Source organism: Peromyscus californicus, unplaced genomic scaffold, assembly GCF_007827085.1.
Source record: "Peromyscus californicus insignis strain IS unplaced genomic scaffold, ASM782708v3 Scaffold_14__1_contigs__length_90479793_seg_2, whole genome shotgun sequence".
Classification (NCBI taxonomy): Eukaryota; Metazoa; Chordata; class Mammalia; order Rodentia; family Cricetidae; genus Peromyscus; species Peromyscus californicus.
The window spans coordinates 50,802,553-50,818,562 of record NW_026294436.1 but is presented as its reverse complement, the minus strand read 5'-3'; the positions used below and the strand labels follow the sequence as shown (position 1 = coordinate 50,818,562).

At 42.1% G+C, this 16,010-nt stretch overlaps 1 protein-coding gene across 6 annotated transcripts in view; it reads left to right on the top strand.

Annotated features, from left to right (window-relative positions):
• Positions 1 to 163: 163 nt before the first annotated feature.
• The window catches only part of Dcaf6 (DDB1 and CUL4 associated factor 6), a 115,189-nt gene continuing 99,342 nt past the window's right edge, over positions 164 to 16,010 (top strand). For all 6 annotated transcript variants that reach the window (XM_052737468.1, XM_052737467.1, XM_052737466.1 and 3 more), the window contains exons 1-2: positions 164 to 549; positions 947 to 1,056. In XM_052737468.1, coding sequence (XP_052593428.1) covers positions 275 to 549; positions 947 to 1,056 — 385 coding nt within the window. In that variant the 5' untranslated portion in view covers positions 164 to 274. The remainder of the gene's footprint in view (positions 550 to 946; positions 1,057 to 16,010) is intronic.

The window sequence follows — 16,010 nt, the reverse complement described above, 5'->3', positions numbered from 1 at the left end:
CGGAGGAGGAGTCATGGCAACAGGTGCTAAAGAGGTCGCCGTGCCCCGGCTGCTGGCGCGAGGAGGGCGAGGCGCTTGCGCAAGCTGAGCGGCCCGCTCTAATTGGCCGGCCGCGCAGAGCGGAAGGGGCGGGACCGGACGCCCACCTTCTTCCGATTCTAGAGGACATATTGGAGAGGGGAAACTGAAGCCGCATGTCTGTTCCGCCCCTCACTTTAACTATGAAGGCTGTAGTTAAAATAAGCTCTCTGGGCTTTCCTCGCCCCAACTAAAGATGATGCCGCATACCTGTCGGGCTTCCTTTTATTTGCTTATTTTTTTGGAGACGGTGTCTCACTATGTAATCCAGGCTGGCCTGGATCTCGCCATCGTCCAGCCTCAGCCTCCCGAATGCTGGGGTTACAGGCATGAGTCATCACGCCCGGCTTCTTCCTTTGAACCACTGAGAGGCCTGAGCGAGACTACCAACTTCGGCGGCTTCCGTCATTCCTCTTTTATCCATAGACAATTAAGGAGTGGGCTAGAGCGGCCTGAATCGACTCTCTCAGGGTGAGGGCAATCGTGACGCGCCCCGGCTTCTGTCGCCGGTGGGCGTCATCTCGCGAGAAGGCCTGGGAGGGGGCGTGGCTTTGGAAGGAGAGGGCGGAGCCCGCGGCCGCCTCCGCCTTCGCCTCCGCCTCCTGCGGGAGGGGGGTCGAGGGAGGGGACTGTTGCCGATCTCTAGATGTTCTGGGTAGTCTGAGGAGAGGATGAGGCGAGCCGTGGCCCGGGTGCCGCTGGGCTCCGGGGGGGAAGGCGCGGCCGTGGCCGCCGCCATCTAAGTCGCGGCGCCGCCAGCGAGGCCCGGCGCGCGCATGGTGCTGGGGCCGCTTGGGTGTTGATCGGCCTGTCCCCTCCCTCTTTTCCCCTCCCCACCCCCCGCGGTGGTCTCCCCTTTCCACCCCAGCCCCAGCAGAGCCATGTCTCGGAGTGGCTCCAGCCCGCACCTGTTGTGGGACGTGAGGAAACGGTCCCTTGGGCTGGAAGACCCGTCCCGGCTGAGGAGCCGCTACCTGGGTGAGCGGGGGCCCCGGGGCGGCGGCGCTGAGGTCGCCGCCCAGAGGTGGGGGAGGGGGCGCCGCCGGGGCTGTTGGCCGTGGGGACAGTGGCTCGGCCGGGGCGCCCCGCTGGCTGGCTGTCAGGTGGGACGTCGGCGATCCGCTCCAGCACCTCCTACAGCCAGGTCTCCTTTGCAAGCTGCCAGCCGCGGCTCAAGCTGGGCTTCCCTCGGAGAGCCGGGCCGTGGGGAGTGGGCACCGGCCTTGGGAAGGTGTTGGGGTCGCTTGTGGGCTGGGACTCCGGAGAAGACTCGGTGAACCTTACGGAGATGGCACGTTGAGATCAAAAGTTGGCGCTTTTGCTTTTCTCTGGAGCTGTCCCCGCTCAGCCGAAGAGATCAGGTTGTTCACCTTCTTCGGCTTCCGCAGGGGTTTGGATGTCGCCCGAGACGCTGTTGACCACCCTCCGGGACTTCACGCCCCTAGCTGCTTCGCTGTAAACCGTGGCGCTGTGTCCAAACCTCACCGAGAGCTCAGAGCCCTCCCCACCCCCGCGCTTTCCCAGGTCCAGCCTGCTGTCAGTCCTGTAGACCTCTTGTAGGTGGTGTAGGGTTTCACGTTCCTGTTCCCCACCCCTGGAAAACACACTTGGCATTTTCTGTTTCTTAGTTAAGCTTTCTAAAAACAATCTTCAGTACCGAGAGCGCAGTATCCCACTTTTTTCGTTTTGTACCATGAGTTTTGTGAGTGTGCTGGGTCACGCCTGAGTCAACTAAAAAGTCCTGTTTCTTCAAAGTGCCCCCTCCCCCAACCCCGTCATTTCTTTGCCAGGTAAAAGGATTTGTTGCTGTCATTCATTTTTCACTACAACAAAAATAGAAGGAAATGAAATCTTATTACAGCCAATACTACTGGTTGTAAATTACTTAAAAGAAGTTTAAGTATACATTTTTAAGTTCTTTTTTATGAATATGTTTTCACTGTAAAAATTCAAATACGAAGAAGCAGAAATCCCTGTGATCATTCCCATTTCAATTTCATACCCTACCCTTAGAAATAATGCTTGCTTGATTATTTTTCTTGATTATTTCCTTCCTAAATACATATGTAAATAAAGGTGTATATGTGTGCATACTCTGTGTGTGAGAAAACTTAATGCACTGTGCATTGTTTTTCCCCTTTTTCTTCACTACATCTTGAGATCCTTTCAGACTTAAGAATCTGTGTAAAACATTACATAGTACTTTTTGAAGACTTTAATGTTCTAAACTTTTTTTTTTGTCTATTTAAGTTTGTTTTTTTTTGAACCAGGGGCTCCCTATGTACCCCAGGCTAACCTTAACTTTTATCTCAGCCTCCTGATAGCTGGGTTTACAGTGTGTACCTGACCTTGCCCCTTTTTCTTCAATGAGTGTGTTTACTGTCACAACAGTGAGCAAACATCATTTACATATGTTGCAGTAAGTACGTAGAGTGCTTGTTTTTAATATTTGTAAAATCCTTTAAAAAATCCTTGACCTAAAAAAGGTGCAGATTTACTTTAAAATTTAATTTGTCTAGAAAGAATGGACTTTTACTTTAATAAAGCAAATGGTAACAGTTTGTGTGAGTGAATTTATAATTTGGTCTTTTATTTCACTTAGTTTTGTATTTTTAGTATTTCTGATTGAATTCAGCTGTATATAATAAACTTAATTAAACTATGGTCAGTAGTGCTTTCAAGATGGCTCCGCAGGTTAAAGGCACCTGCCACCAAGCCTTGAGTTTGATCCCCAGGACCTCACATGTTGCAAAGAGAGAACTGACTCCTGAAAGTTGCCCTTCCCCCACAACAAATAAGTAAAATGGAATAAAGTTAAAGAAAAAAGACATATTCTTATTCTCTTCCTACTTAGACTTCCGAATGGAAATGGAATTTGTGTTAGGTGCAGCTAAATTGAAGAGTAAGACCCCACTGATCATTAGGAATCCTGAGTCACAAATTCTCAAATATACCAGTGCACATGTAGGAAGCTCTTTATCTCAAACAATCTATGTGTATAATTGGAGGAGGAGAGGTAGACTTTTGAGACAGTGTTGCTCTGTAGCCCAGACTGACCTCAAACTCTTGATCCTCCTCCTTTAGTCTCCGAAATTCTGGGATTACTGGTGTGTGCCACCATGTTTAGCTTTAAGTAATTTAAGTATAATGATGCATACTTTATATTAGCACTTTAAACGATTTTAGCTGGTTAGTTGGAGAACACCTATAATCCCAGCACTTTCAAGGTAAAGTGGGGAGGAGCAGGTGTTCAAAGCCATCACTGAAATAAAAACAACAATCAAAACAAAATTGAGCCAGTAAGAAGGCACTTGCTGTCAAGTCTTGACATCCTGAGTTAGATTCCAGGAACGGACACAGTAGGAGAGAACTGACTCCCAGAGTTGTCCTCTGACCTGCACACATGGAATGTGACTCATCCCTTACCCCCAATACAATAAGTGTGAGTTTGTTTGTGTTTTCAAAGATGCTTTTCTAAACTGGTTTCCTGTCATCTCAATCTATGGGAGCCAGAGGCAGCAGGGGACCGTGTTTAAGGCCAGCTTGAGGTACACAGAGAAAATGTACAGAAAGCCAAAACACACAATTTCACCCAAACTTCCTTTTAAAGCACTGGTGAGAGTTTACAAAGAAGCTATAAATAGTGAAAATTCACGTACACCTCGGAAAAAACAAGGTGGGTTTTATTGTTAATTAGTATTGGTAGACACAAGTCCTCACTTTTTGGGTAAATAGGTAAGGTGGCTAGGTTGTATAATGTGTTCAGCTTTGTTCGTTATGATTGCACCGTACCACGGTCCCACTTGGTGTACAGCCTCCGGCTCCTTTTAGTATCTGCCTTAGTTACTCTTCCTAATTTTAGCCTTAAAAAAAAGATTTATTTTATGCCCATGAATGGTGTGGGTGTGTGTGTGTGTGTATGTGTACCACATTTGTGCCTGGTGCCTGTGGAGGTCAGAAGAGAGTACATAGAACTGGAGTGAAGGGTAGTTGTGAATCACTGTGTAGGTGCTGGGAATGAAATCTAGGTTTTCTGCAAAAGCAACAAATGCTCTTAACTGCTGAACCATCTCTCCAGCTCTAAATTTAGCCTTTTTGGAAGGAGGGGTAGAGAAGTATATTGCTTCAGTTTGTATTTCTCTAATAGCTAAGGATATTAAATATTTTGTTTTCTTTTACATCCATGTACATTGGTTAAATGTGAAGATTACCTTTTAAATATTTTATCTATACATTTTTACATATATGCATGTATATCTGTCTGTTTGGTACAATTCCTTAACCAAATAGATTAAAAAAATTTTTGTATTTTATTTTTTGAGACAGGGTCTTGCTGTGTAGCTGTGGCTGGCCTGCAACTTAATATGTGTATCAAACTGGCCTCAGATTTACTGAGTTCCACCTGCCTCTGCCTCCTGAGTACTGCTATTCAAGTCAAATAGGTTTTTTTTAAATACATATTTTCCCGTTTGTCTTGTGTTTTTTCCCCTGTACTTTTTAATTTTGGTTTTGGCTTTTTAAGACAGTGTCCCCGCTTATATAGACCAGGCGGATCTGGAACTCCCTCCTCCCAAATGCTGAGATTACAGGTGCATTGCCACCGTGCCTGGTACTGTCTTCTTAAGTCCTCCCTCCCTCTCCTCCTCTCCGGACCTGTCCCTGCACCCCTCCTTCCTCTCTCTCCTCTCTCCTCCCTCCGTCCTCTTTCCTCTCTCACCCTGCTTCTCCCTACACTCCTCTAGCTGCTCTCTTTTCTCCCTCTTATTTCTCGAGACAGGGTCTCATGTAATCCAAAGGGGCTGTGAACTAGCTTTATATCCAAGGATGGTCTTGAACTATTTATTACACATCTGTCTTTCAACAATGTTTTCTGGATGTTGTTCTTTTTTTTTTTTTTTTTGGTTTTTCGAGACAGGGTTTCTCTGTGTAGCTTTGCGCCTTTCCTGGATCTCGCGCTGTAGACCAGGCTGGCCTCGAACTCACAGAGATCCGCCTGCCTCTGCCTCCCAAGTGCTGGGATTAAAGGCGTGTGCCACCACCGCCCGGCTGGATGTTGTTCCTAACGGTATATAGTTAATACCTTTTGAAACTTTTGTGTTCTGTTTAAGAATCTTTACATAATCCAAGGTCACAAAAATTTTTTGCTGTTTCTTCCCCCTTGGAGCTTTTCTATTTTATCTCTTACATTTAACACTAAGAACAGTTTAGAGCTCATTTTTATATGTGCTGTGAAATGGATCAAGTTTCATTTCTTTGCTTATGAATGTAAAATTGATCTACCACTCTTTTTGAGTAGACTTTCCCCTTTGTTGAAAATCGGTTAACCATATATATTCAAGTCAATTTTTCCACCACATTCATTGATTTAAGTTTCTGTCTCTGTGCCAGTACTTTATTGTGAATGTTTAAATTGGCTTAGTGTGTGATAGGAAATGAAAGGAAGGAAGAATGGAATAAAAGGGCAATTTGCAACCGACTGCTTCCATGGCACCTTTTGGGAAATACTGCATAACTGTCTTAGTTCCTGTTCTGTTGCTGTGAAGAGACACCATGTCCAAGGAACCATGATTATCTTGGTTGGAAGCAGACAGGCATGGCACTGTAGCTGAGAGCTTTGCATCCTGAAACCAGGCTTTTTAAACCTCAAAGTCCACCCACAGTGACACATCTCCTTCACAAGGCTATATCCACTCCAACAAGGCCACACCTCCTAATCCTTCTCAAATACTTCCACTCCCTGATGACTAAACATTCAAATATATAAGTCTGTGGAGGCTATTCTCATTCAAACCACCATACAACTATGTCAGGTTCCTCTGGTAAAAGTGGCATGTTCTTTGACCCGTAAGATCCTTTCTGGTGCAAAAAGTGGTCCCAAGTTTATAAGCCTCTTCGGTGCATGAATATTAATACAGTGCTATCCTCTGGTACAATAGCCTGGTTGATATGTAAATTTACAAATGGCTTGTTTAGAGTTGATGATATTCTGCTGTGTGGATAACAGGAGCTTCTGTTGCCCAAGCAAGGCCAAGACCTCCTTTAATAAGGCGGGAAAAAATCCCATTTTGCAATCTGAAGAGGACAACCAGAAGGTGAAAATAACATGATATACCTAAAGACATAAGATGTGGAGGAATATCTCTCCCCTTAACGAGAATTATACTTATGCCCCAGTAACGTCTGTCTGGGGTGAAGTTGCTTACAGCCCCTTGATGTAAAGCCTTCCCGCTTTCTGAGGTCTGACTTTGGCCTCATTCTCAGAAAATCTCCATCTATACACCTCCTCTCCCTTCCCCATGTGACTGCTGCAGACTACTGTTGCTGAGCCTGTCTGCTTTCTTGATATCTAATTCAGAAAGTATAATTTTCCTTTTTCTCCTCTTTCATCTCCTGGCAGCTGCTGCAGTCTCCAGCTTGCCTGCCCCATTTTTATTTCTCAAACTCCAGCACAATTGTCTTTCATTTTTCTTCTGTTAGTGCAAGACAAAGCTCTAACCCAAAGGGATAAGATATTGTTTATTCTGGGCCAAATGACGTGATTATGTCCTGGGAACACAGATTCAGGTTGCCCCAATAACATGTTCTAATGTAGACGCTCCAGTGTAGAAGCGGTTATGTGAACGTGTATGGTCTCCAGATAAAAGGAGTTGGAAATGAGGGCATTTTCCAGATTCATTGGTAGGAACAAGAGATGGGTGGGTTATAGCAAAGGAGAAACTCTACTTTAGGTATTGGATGTTATCTGATAACATACTTAGCTTTGGGGTTGCTGGAAGCCAGTGGTTTGTTAAGTTTATATATTCCAAAGGTTTTGCCTGATAGCTGCAAGGATATAGATCAGACATAGAGGTGGGCATGAGTGCCTAATAAGGGGTTAAAGACAGGGTAAGATAATGTCTGCAGCATTCCAATTCTCCATAATGAGGACATTTTAATCAATCAGCTTTGTAGAATCTTTTTACATAGGTATGGCCTCCCCCCTGCCAGGGGCAGGAGACCTTCGTTTAATGCTTATGAATGGTTTTAAATTCTTTATAAGACTAAGAACCTGCTAAAGGGATCCTGTGTCTCCTGGTGACACGTGGTACTTCAAAATTGGTGTTGTCTCTTCAAAATTGTCCAGGTTATTCTGAGCTCTTCCATTTTCATATACAATTTAAAAATGAATTTAAAAATGTCTTGTTTGTCCTAGCTCATGGTGCAAATTGATAATCCCAGCTCTTAGGAGGCAGAGACAGGAGGATTGCTGCAAGTTTGAGACCAGCTTGGTCTACATAGGAAATTTTAAGTCAGTTCGGGCTACATACTAAAGCCTTGTCTCAAAAACTGTCATTAACAACAGAGTCACAGCTTGTCAGTTTCTCAAAAACAACAAACTTGCTGTTTGTTTGTTTGTTTTTGGTTTTGGAGACAGGGTGTAGACAAATTTCTAAATGGTCTTATTAAATAAAAACACGGAGCCAGAAATTTGGGTTAAAGCCTTAGAGAGATTGGGGAAACGGGGAAAGCCACCAGCTAACCTCACCAACTCCACAGCTTCCAAAGAGAGAGACTTCCTGTCTACCCAGGCTTATATGCCTTGCTTTTCTGCCCTCTCATTGGCTCTTAGCCCAGCTACCTCACTTCTTCACACAGCTCTGTCACTGTCTGCCTGTACAGACCTCCAGGTTTCTATGGTTGGTACTGGGATATGGTGTGTGCCACCACCTTGGCTCTGTTCCCTAGTGTGGCCTTGAACACACATAGATCCTGCCTGCTAAGGGATTAAGGGCGTATGCTGCCTGACTTCTTTGTTTACTTAAAATGGCTGGCCTTTTCCTCCTGATCTCCAGGCAAGCTTTATTAAAGCACAAATAAAATATCACCACATTTCAGCACAAATAAAATATCACCACAACAGGTTTCTCTGTATAGCCCTAGCTGTTCTGGAACTCACTCTGTAGACCAGTCTGGCCTCGAACTCAGAGATCTGTCTACCTCTGCCTCCTGAATGCTGGGATTAAAGGAGTGCACCTCCACTGCCTGGTGTTTCTTAATTTTTTAAAAAATATTTATTCTATGTGTATGAATATTTTGTCTTCATGTGTGTATGTGTATCATGGCATGCCTGCTGTCCATGGAGATCTTTTCTGATCGAATGTCCTGATGTTATGAGTGAATGCTAGGAGCTAAAACTATATCCTCTGCAAAAGCAACACATGCTTGTAACCACTGAATCATCTCTCTAGCTCCCATTCCTGATTTTTAGAAAAGATTGTCAGGGATTAGATGTTTAGATCTGTGGTAGAGCACTTATCTAGCATGTGCAAGGCTCTGTGTCCAAGCTCCATTCCTACAGAAAGAAAAAGAGGCTCGTGGGGGCCTGTGAAAGCTTGCATAGGATGAAATGAAGCCCTGGGTTGAATGCCCTGCACAACAAAACAACAAAACTACTGAATCAAATTACCCTCTTCTCATATTGTTACAAGCCTTTGATCTGAGTTTAATCCTCAGAACCCACATAAAAGTAGGAAGAGAGAACAACTTCATGAATTGTCATCTGACCTCCATATGTACACCAAGGCATAGACCTGCATAGGCATGGACCTATTCATCAATCAGTAGTTTGATTAAGTTTGGGTTTCTGAGTTGGTATGAACCAGTATTCAATTCCTAGGCTTTTATTGTTCTGGTAAATTATTCTTTTTAGATTGTTAAGTTTAAGTGAGTTTTAGGCTATTGTTCATAGATGTTAGTTTATAGTTTTTTAAATGTACTTTGTCTGATACTAGAATGATCTTGGCTCCATGAGTGGGATATGTTCTATTTTTCTGAATTTGTATCAGGTTGGAAGTACTTTGTCCTAAAATTGTTGAAGCCATCTGGGTGTGGCATTTTTTTAAGTTAAAAAAACTTTATATTTTAAGAAAATCATTGACTCATATGCAATTATAAGAAATAATAGAACATTTGAGGCTAGAGAGATGACTCAGTGGTTGGGTGCTGACTGCTCTTTGAGAGGACTCAGGTTTGATTCTCTGTACCCACATGGTGACTCAAACCATCTCTAACAACAGTTTGAGGGGATCTGATGCCCTCTTCTGCCCTCTGCTGGCACCAGACATGCAAGTGGTGCACAGACGTACATGCAGCCAAAACACTCATTCATATACATAAAAATTTTAAAAGTTAAAAAAAATAACAGAAAGCTGTGTACCATATACCCTTCAACCAGTACCCCAGTGGTAACTTCTTTTGAAATATAATAACCAGGAAACTGACAGAGAATTCACATTCCTTATTCAGATTTCTGTAATGTTAAATGGATTCGTTTATATGTGTGCATTTAGTTTCATGCAGTGTAGTCTAATATTTATTTTGATAAATTAATGTTAATTTTACTTCACTAGTGGATTAAATGTAGTTAAAATATAAAATTCCACCCTAAGTATCTTTTGTGCTGCTCTTTCTATACCCTTCCTTCACCACTGTAACCTGACAGCTACAATTCTGTTTTCCACACGTACAGTTTTGTCACTTCCCGGATGTCACGTATTGGTTACTGTGGCAAATGGAAGAATAAAGCAGCAGGATCCTTTAAGCTCACGAGTTTGAGAGCAACCGAGGCAAATAAGGATACACATCTCAGAAAAGGAAGAATGTTATATAGATATATATGTGTGTCACCTTGTAAATGATAACATTTAGCATTTTCAGATAAGCTTTTCACTTGGCATAATTGTCTTGAAATGCATCTAATTGTATATATTAATAATTTATTCCTTTTTATTGTTTGTTTGTTTTTTTTTTTTTGGTTTTTCGAGACAGGGTTTCTCTGTGTAGCTTTGCGCCTTTTCCTGGAACTCACTTGGTAGCCCAGGCTGGCCTTGAACTCACAGAGATCCGCCTGGCTCTGCCTCCCGAGTGCTGGGATTAAAGGCGTGCGCCACCACCGCCCGGCTTCCTTTTTATTGTTGAGTTGTGGTCCATAGTATGGATGTTTATCCATTCAGCTGTTTTTAGATAGTTGGATCATTTCTTTTCTTCCTCCTCCTCCTCCTCCTCCTCCTCCTCCTCCTCCTCGTCTTCTTCTTCTTCTTTTTTTTTTTTTTAAGTTTTTCAAGACAGGATTTCTCTGTGTAACAGTCCTGGCTGCCCTGGAACTTCCTTTGTAGACCAGGCTGGCCTCACAGAGATCCGCCTGCCTCTGCCTCCCAAGTACTGGGATTAAAGGCTTGTGCCACCACCTCCCCACTGTTGGGCTAGTTTGGAGTTACAAATAAAGCTGTTGTTAAGATCTGTGTACAGATTTTTATATGAATATAAATTTGTGTTTGGCCTATGTGGTAAGCATATTGATTAATTTTTTAAGAAACTGCCATGTTCCTTTCCAGTGACATTTAACATTCCCATCAGCCACATATTGGTGATATAGTTTCTTTATATCCTCTACAGTATTTGATGATATTACTGTTTTAACCATTTTGATAGGTATGTAATGATGTCACTCTTGTTGGTTTTAATTGGTATTTCCCTAGTGGCTCATAAAATTGTATATATTTTCATATACATATTTGCCATCACTGTATTTTTTAGTGAAGTGTTTCAGTATATTTCCCTTATTTTCTAGTTGGATTACTATTTTTTTCAAATGTTGAGCCACCTCCCCTTCCCCCCCACCCCCCAAAAAATTTCACAGGTTTATTTATAGTTGTTACAAAGTTGAACTGTTAAAACTTGTTCACTGAAATATGCTGATTTCCATTAATGCTTTATATCTCACATTTATATTAAAAATTCACATACAAAAGAAAATGGAGAAGTTGCTAATAAATGATCTCTGTTCCCCATTTTTTTCCACTCACAGTCAAATATCTAGGTATTTTTTTACCCTATGGGGTTCATAGGGTTATGAACTGACGTTCATACTGATAACAAGAAGAAAAGAAAAAGAAAATTTCAATCTGTAATATTTTCCATCACAGTGGGTTTTTTCCCCTAAAGAATGTTTTGCCAGTATGTATGTATGTGCGTTGTGTGCATGCCTGGTGCCTCTGGAGGCCAGGAAAGGGAGCTGGATCCTCTGAAACTAGAGTTGTAGTTGGTTGTAAGCTACCCTGTAGGTGCTAGGAACCAAACCTGGACCCTCTGGAAGAACAAGAGATCTTAATGACTGAGCCATTTCTCCAGCCTTAGTGGATTCTGTTTTTAAAATACTTGGCCAGGCATGGTGGCACACACTTTTTTTAATCTCAGCACTTGGGAGGCAGAGGCAGGAGGATCTCTTGTCAGTTTGAGGCCAGCTTGGTACACATAGTCAGAGCTACACAGTGAGACCCTGTCTCAAAAACAAAATAAAAACAAACAAAAAAAACGGTATGTGTGTGGTGTGTACATGTGCAATGGCATGTGTACAGAAATCAAAGGACAATTTTCAGCAGTCAGTTCTTGCCTTTGCCTGTTAGGTTCCAGGGATTGAACTCAGGCTTTTAATCTTGACACCTAGAGCCTTTACCAATAGAGCTGTTTCCCATCCCCCACAGTAGATTCTCAAGAACATTCTCGATATATGCAATGTGCTAGATGAGATCGTTAGTCACGTTTGGCTTGACTAGCACAAGTTGGTGACTTTAAAAAGGCTAGCCAGATAGGCCTCATTTGCTTCCTGCAAAGCACTAGTGGTTGTGGGCTGGAAGTGCAGTTGTATTTTGAAGTCATGGGCAATTTCTTACCCCAGAGCTGGAAGTTCAGTGGACTTAGGAACTTCTGATAGCATCCAGTTTTACAGAATGCTGTCTTGGGCCTGAACTGATGAGGTTTGCTTACTCTGCTGTCGAGAGCAGTTGTTCTCTGGTGCTTGTCTCTGGTGGCTCTGCTTTGTGCAAGCCATGGTACAAACCTTATTTTCCTGTCTTCTTTTGGAGCAAGAGCCAGGTCTGCCCATAGTGTTAGAAGAGAGCAGCAGCAGCAACACTGAGGTTGAGTTTTTAAAATTCCTTATGTATTTGAGATACTGGGCCTTGGGTACAAACAACTTTCTTTTCTTTTTTTTTTTTCCATTTGTCACGTTTTTATTGTCATAGGGGCTTTTGTGGTGCAAAGGTTTTTAACTTTGAGATTTCCAGTTTATCATTGTCTTTCCTTTTATGGATTGTGCTTTGGTATTGTGTCACAAAGGACTCATCACTATTAGTGATCCTAAAGTTTTTTTTTTTTTACTATGAGTTTTCCCTAAAATTTTACAGTTTTGTACTTAAGTTTTCATCGAGTTAATTTTTGCATGAGGTCTAAAGTTTAGTTCAAAATTAATTTTGTGCTATGGGTATCTACTTACTCAAATCATTGAAAAGGCCATTTTTCTTCATGGAATGTATCTAATTCTGAGGTTTGGACTTTGTTTGTTCTCCTGTCTCTCTGAGAATAGAATACTGTCTTGTTTCTGTAGTTATACAGTGTGCTTTACCATCAGGATTTAGTAATTTCTCCTTTCTTCAAAATCATTTGTTAAAGCTTTCTAGGTTTTAGGCCTTTCCATGTGACTTTTAGAATAAGCGAGCGCATCTATGTGTCAAATACATTGCTGGAATTTTGACAATTGTTGGGCTTGAAGATGAATTTGGGAAGAACTGATACCTTTATTATCCTGAGTCTTCTACTCCATGAATATGATGTGTTGCTCCATTTATGTAGGACTTTGATATTCTTTATCACCATTTTGTAATTATCAAGTTATAGGTCTCATTATGGGAGTTTCTAAAACTTTATGCATAAAAGTTTAGTTTTTTGTGGTACAGTTGTGAATAGACTCGTGTTTACATTCAGTTTTCACATGTTCATAGTTACTAAATAAAAGTGTGATACATAGCTGGGTATAGTGGCTCCGGTGTATAATCCTCACACTTGGGAGGCACAGACAAGGAGGATCAGAAGTTTAAGGTTATTCTTGGCTATGTAGAGAGTTCAAAGCCAGTCTGGGCTACAGGACACCCTGCCTCCAACATGAATCATCCAGGCAAAACAGCATCAGCAAAATAATTGCTTTTGTTGAGCTGTACACTGGGACTTTGCTCAGCTCACATATTAGTAGTTCAAGGAATTTTAAAAATACTTATCAAGATTTTGTTTGCAGATATTGTCCTTTTCCTATAGGAAAGTTTTTTCCCTATACAATCTGATTTTTTTTGTTTTGTTTTGTTTTTTTGTTTTTCGAGACAGGGTTTCTCTGTGTAGCTTTGCGCCTTTCCTGGGACTCACTTGGTAGCCCAGGCTGGCCTCGAACTCACAGAGATCCGCCTGGCTCTGCCTCCCGAGTGCTGGGATTAAAGGCGTGCGCCACCACCGCCCGGCACAATCTGATTTTTTAAAAATTTTTTTCTTGTGGGTTGGAGAGATGGCTCAGCAATTAATATCACAGGTTGCTCTTCCAGAAGACCTGGATTCAATTCCCAGCACCGGCATGGCAGCTCATAACCATCTGTAACCCTAGTCCTAGTGGATCCACCACCATCTTCTGGCTTCCTCAAGCACTGTACAGACATACATGTAGGCAGAACACCCATACACGTTAAAGAAAAGTTAAAAAATTAGGGTTTTTTTCTTATATTGTTGCATAGGCTGGAACTTGTAGTACTGTCTTTAATAATAGTAAAAGTGAACATCCTTCTTTCATTTCATTTCATCTGATTTTAGGTAAAAAGCACTAGTGTTTTACTATTAAATATAGTGTAATCTATAGTGTTTTCTTATTGTCTGATTGTTTTCATAGGCATTCTTCATTAGGTTGAAAACTTCTTTCCATGCTAGGCTTACTGAGAGTGTTTAATGTGTGTGGGTTCAATCACAGAAACAGAATCACTGATGTCCTGGTTTGCTTTTGATGCTGTGATAACATACCAAAACCAGTTTGGAGAGGAAAGGGTTTATTTGGCTTATGTCACTGCTCAGGTCCCAAATGGGACCTGAGAGAATGAAGTCAATAAATGAGATGGACTAAAGTCTCGTGCAATAGCCAACTTGATTCAGAACTTCAGATGGTGTATACTCTGAAGATTAAGAAAGGTCACCTGAGTAAATTCTCCTGAGTTCAAATTGTAGACAGTCACAAGGACAAGCCACACATGGCAAAAACATATATTTCCATAGAGGCATATGAAGGATAGTTTAAACATGTTCTTGAATGCCAACAGCAAGCAATAATAATGATTAATCTGAAGTAAACTCACGCTATCTGCTATACCTGAGAGGGGCACAAGAACATATTCCAAGAACAATTCCATGTTTTGAAGAAACTGAAGTCACAAGACTCTTGTCTGTAACACGAATCTTAAAAGGTCTTATTAATGAAAAACCCGGAGCCAGGTATTGGGGTGAATGCTGAAAGATCAGAGAGACAGAACAAGCCACAGCCCACCTCACCTTGTCAACTTCTCAGCTGATCCTGTTTCCTCAGACTGAAAGCCTCTGAGTTCTCACCCCTGAGAGTTTCAGTTGAACTGCTTGAAAGCTTCTAGTTCCTCGTCCTCACACTTTACATACCTTCCTGCTTCCTGCCTCACTTCCTGGGACTAAAGGCATGTCTCTTTCCTAAACAAAGACATGAGATCTCAAGTGCTGGGATTAAAGGTGTGTGCCACCACACCTGGCTCTGTTCCTAGTGTGGCCTTGAACTCACAGAGATCCAGATGGATCTCTGCCTCTCGAGTGATATGATTAAAGATGTGTGCCACCACTGTCTGGCCTCTATGTCTAATCTAGTGGCTGTTCTGTTCTCTGGTCCCCAGATAAGTTTTATTTGTTAGAACAAAAATAAAAAATCACCACACTTGTCTTGTTTCCTTGAAGTGTTCTCACAAGCATTCAGAGTTCTCACACAAATCCATTCCTAGTCTGTGTTCCCACAGGCTTACAGGTTGTAGTCTGTCATCAAGAGAAGCCAGGAAGGAACTTAAGCAGGCTATGGAGAAATGCCTTCGCTTGCTTCAGGGTGGCTGGCTCAGCTGGCTTTCTTATATAGCCCGAGCCACCTGCCCAGGGTTTCTTCACCTGCAGTGAGTTGGGCTGTCCTACATCAGTCATTAGTCAAGAAAATGCTCCGTAGACATGCCCACAGGCCAGTCTGAGTGAAGCAGTTCCTCAATCGAGGTTCCTTTCTAGGTGTCTCTGATTTGTGTGGTGACAAAAACGAGCCAGCACAACCAGTTACACGTACACATAAAGATGGGTTTGTGTGTGTGTGTGTGTCACATCTATCCTGTTCCTGCAGCCTTGGTCGCCTCCTGAGTTTTCATTTTACACTCATCAGTGGCGGTCACCTCTTTGTCCTTTGCTGTTCCAGACTTGAAACAGTTTTGTGTTTCATCACTCCTTGAAAAGGTTTACCAAATCCTTAGTTCTTTAGTTCTTCTGCTTATTGAAAAGATGTCATGAAAGTCAAATGGTTATTTTTCAAGGAGATAGAAATTAGTTGGGACAAATGTTGATAAGGAATCATGGAAAATTTGCTGTGAAGAGATGCGAGCTTCACTGATCTGTGATTTCTTTTTTTAAAGCAGGAATATGAAACTGTTGACTCCTGTTCACCATTATTTGTAATAAAACGATCAATATAGATGAAATAACATTCTGACACTATGAGGGTTTTTTTGGCTTTTGTTGAACTAGTAACCCAAATATTGAGAAAATTGAGCCTACTAGTAAGGAATAAGTTGGGATTAAGAAAAAGGGTATATAGGTCAACGTTTTATATTATCTAATTTTGTTCACCCATTTATGACAGCAGCTCTTAAATCCAGCATCTCTAAATATATGGATATAAATTCATGAGCCATCTTGGCTGTTTCCTGTTTCATATCCTTTTAGCACACATAGTTCAACTTTCTGTAAAGGAATGGCTTACTAAAGGAACCTTTCTATGTCCATTTAAATCTTGCTTAGCTCAGTGAAAACTGGGATTT